General features: G+C 41.4%; 1 protein-coding gene across 1 annotated transcript in view; it reads right to left on the bottom strand.

The window, feature by feature from the left end:
- Positions 1 to 2,579: 2,579 nt before the first annotated feature.
- The window catches only part of LOC134965363 (nicotinamide N-methyltransferase-like), a 72,536-nt gene continuing 58,811 nt past the window's right edge, over positions 2,580 to 16,304 (bottom strand). Inside the window, exon 3 of the mRNA XM_063941830.1 lies at positions 2,580 to 3,003. Coding sequence (XP_063797900.1) covers positions 2,580 to 3,003 — 424 coding nt within the window. The remainder of the gene's footprint in view (positions 3,004 to 16,304) is intronic.

Here is a 16,304-nt window from a genome sequence, read left to right as displayed (position 1 = left end):
TGGGTATGTGTAGATATGTAATGAGTTAGACACAACAAGTCTGACTAAGGTAGTGAGCTCACTCTGGTGAGTATGACTAGGGTAGTGAGCTACTGTATCTATTCCGCCTGACTAGAGTAGTGAGCTAGCTCTGCTGAGTCTAAATAAGGTATTGAGCTAGGTATGCTGACTCTGACTAGGGTACTGAGCTACTGTAGGTATGCCAAGTCTGATTAGGTTAGTGAACTATTGTAGCTCTGCTGAGTCTAACAAAGGTAGTAAGCTAGCTATGCCAAGTCGCATTAGGGTCGAGGGATAATGTAGTTATGCTGCATCTAACTTGGGTAGTGAGCTAGTCATGTTTAGTCCAACTAGAGTAGTGAACTAGCTATGACAGAAGTCTCAATGGTGAACTATGTCATGGGGGTTAGAGATCAGAATGTAAAATGTAACAATGTATATTTATGTTTTAATTGCTTCTGAGACTTAGGGTCTGATCTGAGTCACATGCTGTGATTGCTTTGTTTGCCATACTTGCAACTGGGAAAAATTCAAGATGCCAGTAATAGTCCTTCCCATAGATTAAAAGTGTTTTAGGACTGAGGCGCTGACTTGCAACATCTTTAGAAGCTGTAATACCATTTGGTTCATCTTTACACACTATCATCGGTTGCACAATATAAATGTGCCCCAACTAGCAGATACAGTTTCTCCATCTGAGTGTGTCCTCCAATGTGAGCGACTAAACATCTGTGTATGCAACCACTTAGTAGTCTGCAACATTCCCATAAAACTCTCATAAAATGGATAATCTATTCAGGTTCCTGCATTTCAAATCACACATTTATAAGTGCCTTATTGAAAGGTAAGACTATGATATATGTACAGTATATAACGTGATATTATTATGGATGTTATGTACCCAAGTGATGATGTCACCTGGTCGCAGTACATGGGCCTGCATATTTGTGCAAATGTGTGCTGAGTCTAACTAGGGTAGTGAGCTAGTTAGGTTGAGTCCGACTTGAGTAGTGAACTAGCTATGCCAGAAGTCTCAATGATAAACTTTGTCATGGGGCTTAGAGACCAGAATGTAAAATGTAACAATGTATATTTATGATTTAATTGATTCTGAGACTTAGGGGCTGTAATGAAGTCACCTTCATACATGGGCCAGCAAATTTGCACAAATGTGTGCTAAGAACTTCATTTATACTCCATATTAATTCTTAGGGTTTATTTAAATTTATTATTATCAGTGTTCTTAGTGCTAGGAGTGTGCATCTGCATCTTTCTTCCTCCAGCATAGTATTAGAAGCCTCAGCATGATAGCAACTCTTAATATGTTTAGTAATAGTGTGTGTAGTCCAGCACCTCCCCCCCCTTTTTCATCTATATTTGCGTTTGAAAAATGTCAGTTAGGAGCTGATTGGATGGTAATTTATCTCTCTACAATAGATCCCTCTCCAAGATGTAGTACATCTGCCCCTGTCAGTGTACCCAGTACACATTACACCACATTACAGTGCCCCAGTTTATCTTATGTCATACTATAGTGCCTCCACTTCATATTGTGCCACATCAAAATGCCCCATCGTGCGTACTGCTGGAGTTAGCAACAGTCTTTGACCAACGTGCACATTTTGCCTTGGAGGCTTGTTCACGGTCAGTGTGTCTGACACACTGACCATGAACAAGCCTCCCAGGCGAATTGTGTATGTTGGCAACAGACTGTTGGTAACTCTGGCAGTGCACACACTGGAGTCCCTGCATGAGAGAAGTAAGCAGCATAGACATGGGTAAATGTATCATCCTTCAAAAATCTTTTTTCACATGTCCGGTCTCTCAGAATGGGTAGTGAGGCTGTCCTCACTGTGGGAATTATTCTTACATTAATTATTTTAGCATGCTGGCACAAGGATTAAACTGTGTATACTAATATTAACTCAGAGATGTATTGATATGCAGTGTAATTGGCATAGATAGACCTGAAGTAGGTTTGATACAAGAGAATTTGTGACCTGACAATCTCCATTCAAATCACAGAGATTGACTCAAGCACCAATATAATATGACACCTGCACATGACATACTGTACAATACTCTGGGATGCATTGAGAGGGATAATCTTTGGCTAGGAGTTTGAAGTCTGTAGATGTCATGTCATTTTTTGCTGTCAATTATCTCACTCTTTGTGCTGTTACTTGTATTACCTTTACTATTAGGACACACAGAGTATCTATTCAAGTGTTTAAAAATTGATTCAGGGTAAACCACCTAATATTGGTCCCCATTGTAATGAAAAAAGAAGGGAATATACTTTCAATGATTTAATCTATTTTTATTGAGTGTGCTTTCTGACAAAAAAAAACAGTATTAACATACAGTAGTTTTATGAGATATACAATAAAAGTTAAGTTTTATGTATATTCACATACACAAGAGTGCCCCAAATGAAAGTCTTATATCTCTCTTCCTTATCCAAATCAGTATGAACATGATCAGGATTTATTCGTAGTGCGATTTATATCCATGTGCAGTAAAATTAAAATGCTCAACTGTACCCAGCATCAACAGAGCATGCGTCCCTGAATCAGGCCTTAACACTCTCTGTGAGCTGTAATAAACAAAAGTGCCTCATAGTCTGTAAGGTCACTCACTGATGTTCTTTTGTGCACTGCACAGTGATCAATAATAAACCCTTCATTAGTGAGAACTTTTCTTGCAAAGTTCTCATCATATTTGCACATATGTACCTTGTCCTGCCCAATCATCACAATAGTTGCATTTAAACCCCCCACCAATATCAGGTATCCATCAGGTTTCAGGAGCTTTATGAAGTTTCTGAGATACTTTATATAATCAACTTGGTCTTTGCTGCTGGTATCCAACATACATACACTGATGACACAGTCTGCTGGTGGGAGCACCTCTGGGTCTGTGAGATTCTCATTGTCAATGTCACATTTCATGATCTTTGTTATTGCTGTCTTCAATGCCATGTCTTTGTCCTGACAGAGGTCACTGAAATATACAAACACAAAAGGTTCATTTGGATCTAGTACTAACCATGCAACCACATGAAAAATAAAATAATGTATAGCTTTATATGGAGATTCAGTGGGTGGGTAGGTATAAATTAAGGAGGAATTGTTTGTTTTCTGGACGGGTTCCTCAATGGTGGAAGATATTGGGAATTATTCTATACTTTCCATGAGGAACTATTTTTAATCTTTCAGGAGCATATAATATGGCAGTGGTAGGGAACAAGTGTCCATTAAGTAACCCTTTCTTAAACATTCAGGTTATTTTTCCATTGTTCAGACTTAAGGGGCTATTTAGAGATGACCGCAGATCACTGCATACGCTGCCATCTCTGCACATGCTGGGGTCCACCCAGCACAGAGAAAGGCCACCCAGCATAATTCCATGCCATGGCACAGGCCCGCCCCCTGCTGCCTGCCGCTGCCACCATATGTGCCCCTCCTCCCCACAGCACTTACAATTGGGGCTGCACTGACGCCTCATCCGCTCTCCCGGCTGGCCCATGTCTCCTCACAGATGCTGGGAGGAGGTGTGTCCATGTTCCAGGGATGTCCCTGCAGACTCATCAATGCCTCTTCTCAGCATTAGTTAGTATTCAGGAAAGGCGGAGCTGACGGCCGGGTGAGCACGTGTGGCTGCAGTACAGCAGCACACTTGTAAAAATAAAAGATGCCACCGGTGAGGCTCACTCAGCAACTAGGAGCATGGAAAGTCTCGGGCCCCAGAGATAACTCAGGCCCCATAGTAGTTGCATCCCCTGCACCTATGGTAGCTACGCCCATGAGTTGGAGTATTAATTGGTAAGTACAGTTATTGCTGACATGTGGGCAGGGGTGGTGCATGGTTTCTAGGTGCCCTAAGCAAACACTTACATTATCACTCCTAAAACCCTAATACGCTCCTTCAGTCTAATTTCCATAAAAACAAAAAAGTCTATGACAACAGGTGAGTCATTTTCAAATGGACATCCATTTATCAATTCACCCTCACAGCACCCATTAACACATTTGTTTGTCCACATTTCCTGCACCAATCAACCTCCCCAGCACGTGTTAATCCATTCACCCTGAGCACTTGCTGCTCTGTGGGGCTGGTCTCTTCAAAGTGCTGCTGGGATTTCTAAGTGAGTTGGAAACAGTATAAAGGTGAACTCTGATTAATCTCTGTCTATCCATACAAAGATATTAATTTTGTGAGAGAAAGTAATCTGATTCTGATTGATTGATTGATTGATTGTATCTATACTGTTTGTTTTTGTTTTTGTTTTAATACATCTGTACTGGGGGTTTTTTTTGTGTTGTTTTTCTTTTGGAGGGGAAAAAAAAAAAAAGTGTGAGGTGATAGCCTGAGGGGTTAACTCAGGTGTGAGTAATCAGGAGTAATCAGGAGGGTGAGGGGCTGATTGAAACAGCTGGGTGAGCCTATATAAGCAGTGACCAGACTCTTTGAGCCTGCTCTGTGGGGCTGGTCTCTTCAAAGTGCTGCTGGGATTTCTAAGTGAGTTGGAAACAGTATAAAGGTGAACTCTGATTAATCTCTGTCTATCCATACAGAGATATTAATTTTGTGAGAGAAAGTAATCTGATTCTGATTGATTGATTGATTGTATCTATACTGTTTGTTTTTGTTTTTGTTTTAATACATCTGTACTGGGTTTTTTTTTTTGTGTTGTTTTTCTTTTGGAGGGGAAAAAAAAAAATGTGAGGTGATAGCCTGAGGGGTTAACTCAGGTGTGAGTGATCAGGAGTAATCAGGAGGGTGAGGGGCTGATTGAAACAGCTGGGTGAGCCTATATAAGCAGTGACCAGACTCTTTGAGCCTGCTCTGTGGGGCTGGTCTCTTCAAAGTGCTGCTGGGATTTCTAAGTGAGTTGGAAACAGTATAAAGGTGAGTTAGAATACAGATAAAGGTGAGTTTTATAATACACAATCAGGAACACACATTTACAGTACCATTAAACTTCTGGTGAGACTGCAAGGGGCTGACCTTGTGAGTGAGTGAGAGGGTCTCTTACTTGGAGTAGCAGAGGGGCTGTGATTGTGCGGGTGTGAGGGGCATTTTTTTATTTTTTTTCTTAGCAGGAGCTGGAAGCCGAGTGAAAAGGAGGAGCAGTGAGCTGGTACAACTGCAACTGCTAAGTGGAGTATAGGTGCCGCAGGTGAGAGCACTACGGCTGCATAAAAGTGAAGGACCAAGAACCGCACAAAGATAGATAAGTATAAGCCAGCTTAATTATTGTATAAGTGATATTGCTTGTCTTCTATTTTTTATTTTTGCTGCTTTTTCTTTGAGTGTAACAGGGAGTTAGACCTTGCAAACAATATGGGAGGGGCTGTGATTGAGGACCTCACTCAGTGCATGTCGTGCAAGATGTATGCACACCTGGAGCTACCGGCCCAGTGTGAATACATCTGCACGAGGTGTGTGCGAACTGTTGCCCTGGAAGCCCAGGTAACTGATCTAGGACAAACGGTTACGCGACTGAGGGAGATTCACAATCTCGAGCGTAGTTTAGACAGAACGGTGGAGGAGTTGCGGGAGGGGTCACTGGTAGAAGAGGATGATGATCAGGTAGCCAGTTGGGTCACAGTTAGAAGGAAGAATAAGAGGGGGAGGCACGACATCTCCGAACTATCAAACCCGAACAAATTTGCCCGATTGGACGAGGAATCGGAGGATGATAGCGAAGAAATTACGGTGCCGGAGGAGACTGCTCCCTCTAGCATCCAGAGGTGCGGTCCCTCTGGCGCGGTTGGGATAAAAGATAGAGAGGTACCTAGTCAAATGGTGGTGGTAGGGGATTCTATCATCAGGAAGGCAGATAGGGCAATCTGCTACCGGGATCGTGATCGCCGTACAGTCTGTTGTCTCCCGGGTGCTCGGGTACGGCACATCGCGGACCGGGTAGATAGATTGTTGGGAGGGGCTGGCAAAGACCCGGCGGTCTTGGTGCACGTTGGCACCAATGACAAAGTTAGCGGAAGGTGGGATATCCTTAAGAAAGACTATAGGGACTTAGGAAAGAAACTGAAGGCAAGGACATCTAAGGTAATATTCTCGGAATTATTACCCGTGCCACGCGCTAGTCCAGGGAGGCAGAGGGAGATTAGGGAGGTAAATGTGTGGCTTAGGGATTGGTGCAGGAAAGAGGGGTTTGTGTTCCTGGAACACTGGGCGGACTTCTCAGTCAGACGCCATCTCTTTTGTCGTGACGGATTGCACCTGACTGAGGAGGGGGCAGCGGTGCTGGGGGGAAGGATGGTTAGAAGGTTGGAGGAGATTTTAAACTAGGAGCCTGGGGGGAGGGTTTAGCTAAAAACTACGGGTCATGCAGTGAGAATAGTGGGGATGGCGGTAGTAAACAAAATGGGGGAGAAGTTGGGGGGAGGGTAAGAGCAGGCAGTAAGGTTATTAACATGGGTACTAAAAGGGATTTTACCAAAGCACTAACCAATGACGATTACAGGTCATCCTTGCCACATAAGGTGAAAGATGTCCCTAATGCAAGGGAAAATACTTATCTTAGTTGTATGTATGTAAACGCCAGAAGCATTACTGGTAAAAAGGGTGAACTAGAAATACTTGCAGCAAGCAAACAGTATGATATTATAGGCATTACTGAAACTTGGTGGGATGAATCTCATGATTGGACAGTCAATCTAGAGGGCTATACACTGTTTAGGAGAGACAGACTAAATAAAAAGGGTGGAGGGGTGTGTCTGTACGTAAAGCCGTTTTTAAAACCTAATATATGGGAAGATACTCAGAAGGGTACTGTAGACACTGTTGAGACACTATGGGTAGAAATTGCATGCGGGGAAAAAGGAACAAAAAAGTTAGTATTGGGTGTATGCTATAGGCCGCCTGGTATCAACGCATCTGATGATGAATTGTGACTAAAGCAAATTGAAAAAGCAGCAGGAGTAGGAGACATAGTAGTGATGGGAGATTTTAACTATCCAGAGATAAACTGGAAAAACGATTCATGTGATACTGCTAGGGGCAGTACTTTTTTTTTTTTTTTTTAAATATATTTATTGAAAGTTTTTCAGTTATACATAAATGATCAGAAAGGTCATCAGACCAGAAAAGAAAATGCTGAACCAAATACGTATGTAAAATCAAATACAGAGTGGAGAAAAACAGCCTATTACAAAGACTCCTTGATATAAAGAAGGACAATGATATATAGCAAGTTTTAACATATTCGCAAAAATAAATCCTCATTGTACGATCTTTGCATTACAATGCAGTGCATGAATGGGTTGTATCAGACAAAAAACCTTTCAAGTTTTTATTTTCGAAAAGTGTGTCCGACCCACACCCATACCTTTATCTCTGTATATTCAGTAATTTCACACTGTATTAGATAATGTGAGACAAATATCAATTAGAAATAAAGAGGACAGCAAGATAAAGTAGTATCAGAAATCGGAGATGGGGGAATACAAGAGGGAAGGGGGGGTGGGGAGGGTGGATGCATGCTAAAGACGAGTAATAGGGACCAGCCCTAATATTCATCAAATGTGATTTTATGTGATCTCATTGCCAGAGAAAACCACCTATAAACTGTATCATTGAAATGCTTAATCATATGCATACAGTTCATATGAGGCCAAAGAGCAATCAAGAGTTTTTAATATATGTTGTTTGGTTGTAAGAGGCAAAGTGTCTAAGACAGGACTCCATTTGCGGCAAAACTTTCGAGTGCTAAAAGAGGGTGACAATAACACTGTCTTTCTATCATAGTACATCAATTGCAATAGTTTTTGCTGAATTTCCGTAATGGATGGAGCTGAACGGTTGACCCATTTAATCAATATACATTTTCTGCCAATCGTAAGAATTACACTAATGATGGGGAAAAACTTCGGAGCGATCTGCCAGCTTGCAAAATTTAAAGCAAGACATGCCAACTGGTCCGGTAGTATATGTGAGGAGATTAACCTATTAATATAAGCGATAAGTTTACACCAAAAACGCCTAATTTTCCTGCATTCCCACACACAATGTATAAATGTTGCCGATGACCTTCCACATTTGTGGCATTCGCCAGTCTCTGTGGGAACCATGTGGGCTCTTTGAGAAGGAGGGATGTAGGCTCTGTGTAAAAATCTCAGGTGAACTTCCTGAAAATATGCTGAGGACAACAATTTTAAAGATCTCTCACAAGAATGTGTGAGATCAGTAATGCTTGACAAAGCAGGTATATCAGCTTTCCATTTCGAAAATAAAATATCCCATTGTACGGTGGGCAAGCATGTTAACAAAATAGAGTACATATATTTCACTTTATATGGCCGTATCTTAAAGGAACGTAATAGTGCATCTATAGCATGTGAGGCTAAATTCAAGCCACTGGGGTCTTCCCCTTGGGGTTGCTCACCATAAGATAGTACAAAGTGACGCACCTGGAAATACATATACATGTGTCTTGGAGAAAGTCCATATTTTTGGCATAGATCCGGGTAGGAGTATAAAGAACCTCCAGGATCAAAAACTTTATAGAAAGCATCAAGACCTTTCTCCTTCCATTGTAAATATGTGGCATTAAGCAACGAGGGTGGGAACATTGGATTTCCCCACAATGGGATGTATTGTGAGAAGCGAGGATCTCGATGACATAATTTGTTAATAGTTAACCATGCGGAAAAGGAGTCTCTAAATAATATATGACTTTTTATTGGCGCCGGAATCCGAGTCGGGTGTAGGTGCAAAAGTGCGCTAGGAGCATATGGGGCAAATATCTTTGCTTCCAAGTCGTAATCAATATATTGAGATGAACAATGGAGCCAGTCAGCAATGTATCTAAACTGAACTGCTAAAGAGTATGCCTGTACATCTGGAGCTGCAAAGCCGCCTTTTGATTTAGGGGATTTCAATTTCTGTCTGGCTATTCTTGGTCTTTTACCTTGCCAAAGGAACTTCGAAAAGAGTGTCTCAATCTTGAGGATATCAGAGCGGGTTAAAGATATAGGGAGCATTTGTATAAAATAAAATAACTTGGGGAAAATAATGCATTTAATCACTTCCATTCTGCCTAATAAAGACAGAGGTAGGTCCTTCCATGTTTCTAATTTAAGGGCTAAATTTTCTATAACGGGGGAGTAGTTAATTCTGTAGAGATTGGATAGATCTGCACAGACATTAATACCTAAATATTTAAAGTGGGAGTGTGACAGTTTAAAAGAAGTTACATCTGGGTGGGATAGTAAAGTTGGTGATGATTTACCTAGTATCATGAGTTCTGACTTATTAACGTTTATTCTATATCCGGCTACTTTCCCAAAGGCGTGTATCACTTTTAATAAGGAGGGAAGTGATTGCTCCTGATTTGTTAAAAATAAAAGAGTATCATCAGCAAATAATGCAATTTTCAGAATCTGCGAGCCAATTGAAATTCCGTATATATGAGGTGAACTACGTATAGCTTGTGCTAGGGGCTCAATTGAGAGATCGAAAAGGAGAGGGGATAGGGGGCAGCCTTGCCTCGTCCCCCTCTGTAATACAAATGGGGAAGAAAGAAGGCCGTTACAGGAGATAGATGATAAAGGTGATGAGTATAAGGTACGTATGATTGAAATAAAAGTCTCTGGGAAACCAAAATTATGTAAGGTTCTAAAAAGAAAAGGCCACAGTAAAAGGTCAAAAGCCTTTTCTGCATCAATAGATAATATGAGAGCAGGGGAGGAGGTGTCAGAGGAATTTAAGTTAGCATGCTGGATGACCGAGAGGACACGTCTAAGATTCACAACCGAGTGTCGACCAGTTATAAAACCAGTCTGATCTTTGTGAACAAGAAGTGGCATAATTGGTTTAAGCCTCTGGGCTAAAATAGAGGTAAAAATTTTGAAGTCCACATTTAATAATGATATAGGCCTATATGAGCCCGGTAAAGAGAGATTTCGTCCTGTTTTAGGCAATACTTTAATCACTGCGTCTGTAAATCTATCTGGCATAATCCCCTCGGTCAGAATTTTGTTAAAGACAGCTTGCAAAGTCGAACCTATTTTAGGGGACATTTGTTTGTAAAATTCATTCGTGTATCCGTCTTGCCCTGGTGCTTTGCCCTGTTTAAGACGTTTTATAGTCGTTAAGACTTCCGAAAGTGTAATAGGAACTGTTAATGAGGAGACCAAGTCAGCAGGTACTTGGGGCAAGTTTAGGGTATCCCAGAATTGGGGAGGATAATCGTCTTGAGACATAAGGGTATCAGTTGGATCTGGGGAAGCGTATAAGGATACATAATATTCACGCAGAATAGCCGCAGTTTGTATGTTGGAATTAGAGAGGGAGCCATCCAATTTTTGTAACGGATGGACCATCATTGGTTTTCTAGTTCCCTGTAACAGAGAGGTAAGAAGCTTACCTGTCTTATTTCCAAAACGATGGAACTTGTAGCTTACATTAAACATATATTTATCACCTATCAATTGCAGAAGATTATTAAAAGTAGACTTGGCTAGAAGGTAGGTAGTTTTATTGTCAGCAGTGGGATGAATTTTAAAAACTTGATAAGTTGTGGATAAAGCAGCTTGTGATTCTAAGTATGCCTGATTAAGCGATTTCTTGAGATGTGAATAATAGGAGATCACTTCACCCCTTAACACTGTCTTAGCAGTTTGCCAGAAAAGAGAAGGATTAGCTGATTCATGTGGAGAATTATCCTTTCGGAAATTTTCCCATGTCTCATCACATTTCTGTTGGAAACCATCTGATTTCGCTAGATGGGAGGGAAATTTCCACATTGGAGAAGAAGGTTTTTCCTTTGAGTAAATCATTTCGATCCAGACCATACCATGATCCGATATAGAGATCGGCTCAATGGTGGCCTGGGAAATGTTAGGAAAGAGCAGGGAGGAAACTAAAATATAGTCGATGCGGGACCAAGTGTTGTGAGCCATAGATAAACATGAGTACTCCTTTTCAGTAGGGTTTAATGCTCGCCAGGTATCAACTAAATTGAATCGTTTAGCTAACCATGGAACACCTAGTTTGGGGAGAGGTCTAGCACTTTTGGAAAATTGGGATTTATCAAAGTATAAGGAGGAGACCAGATTAAAGTCGCCACATAAAATTAGGGATGCGCTGTCAAAGCCGTATAATTTAACCATAAGTGAGGAAAAGAATGATTTCTTATAGATGTTTGGTGCGTATATATTACCTATATGGTACAGTTTATTACCCAATTTAACTTGTATAATGACATACCTGCCATCTGGGTCTGCGTCTACTTTCAAAACTTCAATGGGAAGAGATCGTCTCGCCAAAATTGCCACTCCACAGGATTTAGAATTGAGCGATGCTGCTCCCAGTAAAGACCAGTTCAGCATTTGCAATTTTTTAGTTTCCTGTAAAACCAGGTGCGTCTCCTGTAAACATGCAATGTCAATACTATGTTTGTTCATATAAGATAATATTTTCCGCCTTTTAGCTGGTGTGTTAATACCTCCTACATTAAAAGTACCTATCTTAACAGTTGCCATCCCATAGGAAGTAAGAAAGGTTCATCTGGCAAAGAAAAGACAAGGTAAAACATTGCATCCATAAAGAGACAGTGTACGATTGGACGGGGGGGGGGAGGATGGGATAAAACATGAGGTAAGTAAAACATACTGGGGGTACATACCTAAGAAAAGTGAAAGAAAGAAAAAGAGACAGCAAATATAATAGTAATGATACATACATTACATGAATTAACTAGTAGAAACAAACGGACTTCGGGTAGAACACCACTAATTGGTGGTAATAACTATATGCAATCAACAGATGGGCAGGGCTGCTCCATTACCGCCAATTACAATGAGAAAACATATTTGGAAGAAAATATAAACCACAGCTCAAACTCTTATAATAAAATTTGTAGCAAAAGGCATATTTGCAAGACAGGATAGCTTTGCACAGCCAAACAAACTCAATATACGTGAGCACAAAAAAACAGCGTAATGAAATCTTGTGAGGTATTATGAAAAACCGGAGGGGAGTATGGGGGGAAATATATCACTCTGGGGCGTCTGAAATGTCATTATTAAGAGAGTCCTCTTCCTCCTTGAAAAAGGCTTCTGCATCTCCCGGTGTAGTAAAATCAGTGAATGACGTTCCCCTAAAAATTCTAAGCCGAGCTGGATACATCATAGCAAATTTACGTTTGTTTTGTACCAGAAGGGAGCAAACGGGATTAAAGGCCTTACGCAGACGAGAAAGTTCCGCAGAATAATCCTGGAAAATCCGTAAAGTGTTACCTTCCCATCGGAGCTCTGTCTTGCGAGACGCCTTCCATATAGCATTCTTATGGAGAAAGTTCAGGATTTTGAAAATAACCACTCGTGGTCTCTTAGAGCTTGCATTTGCCTGGTCTCCCATCCTGTGTATCCGTTCAATTACCATGTCAGCACAAACCTCTTCAATATGGAGCAATTTAGGCAGAGTGTTTCGCACAAAATCATCTAGGCCTGGGCCCTTAATAGATTCGGGTAAACCTATTAAACGAAGGTTGCACCTGCGCGTACGGTTTTCAATATTGTCCATTTTATCAAGAAGATGTTTATTGTCTTTTTCCAGTCGCCCTACTGTGGATTTTAATGTTTCAATTTCATCCATAGTAACCCCTAGCTTGATTTCAGTATTAGATACCCTGGTAGAGAGTTGCTGTAATTGGAGAGTAATGTCCCCCACTGCTTTCTGTAATAGTGGAGCCATAGTATCATGAATGGCCGCCACTATATCTCTATATGTCAGGGAAGTGGTGGATGAGTCAGAATCATTACGCACCTGTAATTGTGCGTCATCAGAGGCTACTTTAACTGGCTTCTTGGCGACCGGATTCACTGGGCTGGAATCTGCACTTGTTATAGAGGACTGATCAGCGCGTCTTTTTTCCTGCCTGGGAGGCATTGCTGACGGAATTTTAGACATGTTTGAGGGACCCAGAAATTTTTCCATTCTGTGCAGAACAGATGTAATATTGTGCCAGAAGTATTACTGACAAACGCACTGCCGTTTTGAATTATCTATATATTGCTAGTCCTAATGAGCTGACACTCTAAATCAAAGAATGTAATGGGATCCAGGGTTTGCAGATGACATATGGAAGGCTTTATGTGTCCAATAATACAGCTCCTACCTCTGAGCAAGTAGTTGTGTTGATAGCCACCGAGTTGTGCCTGTATATCATGGATGTCACAGGCGTCACGGGCGAGTGAGGAGAGAGCGGCCGGGATCACTGTCTATCCCCATAAAGAGCCCCCACAGTACGGGCAACTTACTCAGCGTGGCCAGTGAGAGCGACGAGAGTACAGGCGGCTGTGCTGTGATGAATCCCCAAGCCGCCTCCGTGCAGCGCCTCAGCGCGTGCTGCGTGGGCGGCCGACAGAGCAGGAGTGAAAGCCGCGTCTCAGGCCTTCGTCGGAGCGCGGCACTACGGCGTCAGTCTCCCTGCACAGTAGCTGTCACACATACAGCTGACGATCGCCCGGGTAGTGGGGAGTCCGGAGGGCACAGGGATTAGATCACCTCTATAAATTATGCCTTTTATGAGCTGGGCATCTGGCGGTAACGGAGGAGCGCACAGGAGCTGCTGCTTACTCCGCCATGCCGGAACCGGAAGTCGGGGCAGTACGTTTTTAAACACACTAAATGATAACTACCTAGTCCAACTAATTGAGGAACCAACTAGGTACAATGCAATCTTAGACCTGGTATTAACAAACAATCAGGATTTGGTATCGGGTATTATAGTAGGGGAACCCATAGGAAACAGCGACCATAATATGGTCACATTCAATATCAGTTTCTACAAACAGCCCTATACTGGCTCAACTAGGACTTTAAATTTTAGCAAAGCAAATTTTGAAATGATGAGGGTATTTTTCAGGGATATTGAATGGGAAGGTTTGTTTTTAGGAAAAAATACTACGGAAAAATGGGAGGTACTAAAATTCCTGCTAGCTAAAAATACACTCAAATATATTCCTATGAGTAGCAAAAAAGGGAATAAAAATCATAAACCGATGTGGCTTAACAAAAAGATTAAGGAACTTATGGGCAAGAAAAGGCGAGCATTTAAAAAATACAAATCTGACGGGGAAGCAGAGTCATTTCAGCACTATAAGGAATGTAACAAAAATTGCAAAAAGGAAATAAGAGCGGCTAAAGTAGAAACTGAAAAACTAGTAGCAAAGGAAAGCAAAGCAAATCCCAAAAAATTCTTTAAATACATCAATAGCAAGAGATTAAAAAAGGAGAGTATAGGCCCTTTGAAGGACACGTTGGGAGTCTTAAGCAAAAATGATAATGACATAGCGAACACACTAAATGAGTTTTTTTCAACAGTATTCACTAGAGAGGACCCAATTCAGGAACTGACACACAATCTCAATAAGGACAATATCACACTGATAGGTACTTATTTAAGCGAGGAAGTAGTCTGTCACCGATTAAAACATTTAAAGATTAATAAATCACCAGGGCCCGATGGTATCCATCCAAGGGTTCTAAAGGAGCTTCACTCTGAACTGGCAAAACCGCTATCTCTGATCTTTGAGGATTCAGTTATATCAGGTATGGTTCCCAAAGACTGGCGTATAGCGGAAGTAGTGCCTATATTCAAAAAGGGAAGTAAAGCTGAACCAGGTAATTATAGACCAGTTAGTCTTACATCTATAGTGGGGAAAGTATTGGAAGGTATTCTAAGAGATAGTATTCAGAAGTTCCTTGAAACCAATAAGGTCATTAAAAGGAATCAACATGGGTTTATGAAGGACAGATCCTGTCAAACCAACTTGCTTGGCTTTTATGAAACAGTAAGCGCAAACCTAGATCAGGGTAAAGACGTGGATGTAATCTTTTTAGACCTTGCCAAAGCGTTTGATACTGTACCACACATGAGACTTATATACAAGCTACAAGAATCAGGGCTAGGAAGCACAATATGCACTTGGGTCAAAAACTGGTTAGATAATAGGAAGCAGCGCGTTGTGGTTAATGGATATTTTTCAACTTGGACTGAAGTGCTAAGTGGTGTGCCGCAAGGCTCAGTATTAGGACCGCTATTGTTCAATATTTTCATTAACGACCTGACAGAAGGTCTAGAGAGCATGGTGTCAATTTTTGCAGATGATAACAAATTGTGTAAGGCTATAAATACAGAGGAGGATGCCGAGTCTCTTCAGAACGACTTAGTTAAATTAGAAGCATGGGCAGCCAAATGGAGAATGCACTTCAACACAGACAAGTGTAAGGTAATGCACTGTGGTAACAAGAACAAAAATTACACCTACCTACTAAATGGGGTAAAACTAGGGGATTCTGTACTGGAAAAGGACTTAGGTGTCCTCATAGATAGCAAGCTAAGCAGTAGTACCCAAAGTAGGACTGCAGCAAAGAAGGCTAATAAGATATTAGCATGCATAAAACGGGGTATTGATGCTAGGGACGAGAGTATTATACTCCCATTATATAAATCACTAGTGAGGCCACACCTAGAATACTGTGTACAGTTCTGGGCACCGTACTACAAAAAGGATATCCTGGAGCTTGAAAAGGTACAAAGGAGGGCGACCAAACTAATTAAGGGCATGGAGACGATGGAATACAAGGAAAGGCTTGAAAGACTAGGCATGTTTACATTGGAAAAGCGGAGACTAAGAGGGGATATGATCAACATCTACAAATATATAAGGGGACAATACTCAGAGCTTGCGCGGGACCTGTTTTTGGTTAGATCAACACAGAGGACTCGTGGACACTCGCTCAGGTTAGAGGAGAGGAGATTCCGCACAATACGGCGTAAAGGCTTTTTCACGGTAAGGACAATACGTGTTTGGAATTCCCTGCCCGAGGGAGTTGTAATGGCGGAATCTGTCAACACCTTTAAGAATGGGTTAGATAAATTCCTATTGGATAAGGATATCCAGGGGTATGGTGCATAGTCATGCATTATAGTTACTATTTAGTCAAATCATCATGCAGAGGACACCACAAATAGGTTGAACTCGATGGACAATTGTCTTTTTTCAACCTCAGATACTATGTTACTATGTTACTATGTTACTTATTAACCCTCCTCATGGCATAAATGACAACCTAACCCGGCCCAGCACCTATTGATCTATTCACTCTCAGCAACAAAAAACTCGCCTTCAACAGCACCGATTAACCGCCTCATAGCACCTGTTAATCCTTTCACCACCAGCACTCTTTAACTCCCGTCTCAGCACCCATTAACCTCCTCCCACCCAGCACCTATTAATACTTTCACTCTCAGCTCCCATTAATCCCCC

Source organism: Pseudophryne corroboree, chromosome 10 (assembly GCF_028390025.1).
Source record: "Pseudophryne corroboree isolate aPseCor3 chromosome 10, aPseCor3.hap2, whole genome shotgun sequence".
Lineage (NCBI taxonomy): Eukaryota > Metazoa > Chordata > Amphibia > Anura > Myobatrachidae > Pseudophryne > Pseudophryne corroboree.
This window is presented reverse-complemented; position numbering and strand designations above follow the sequence as displayed.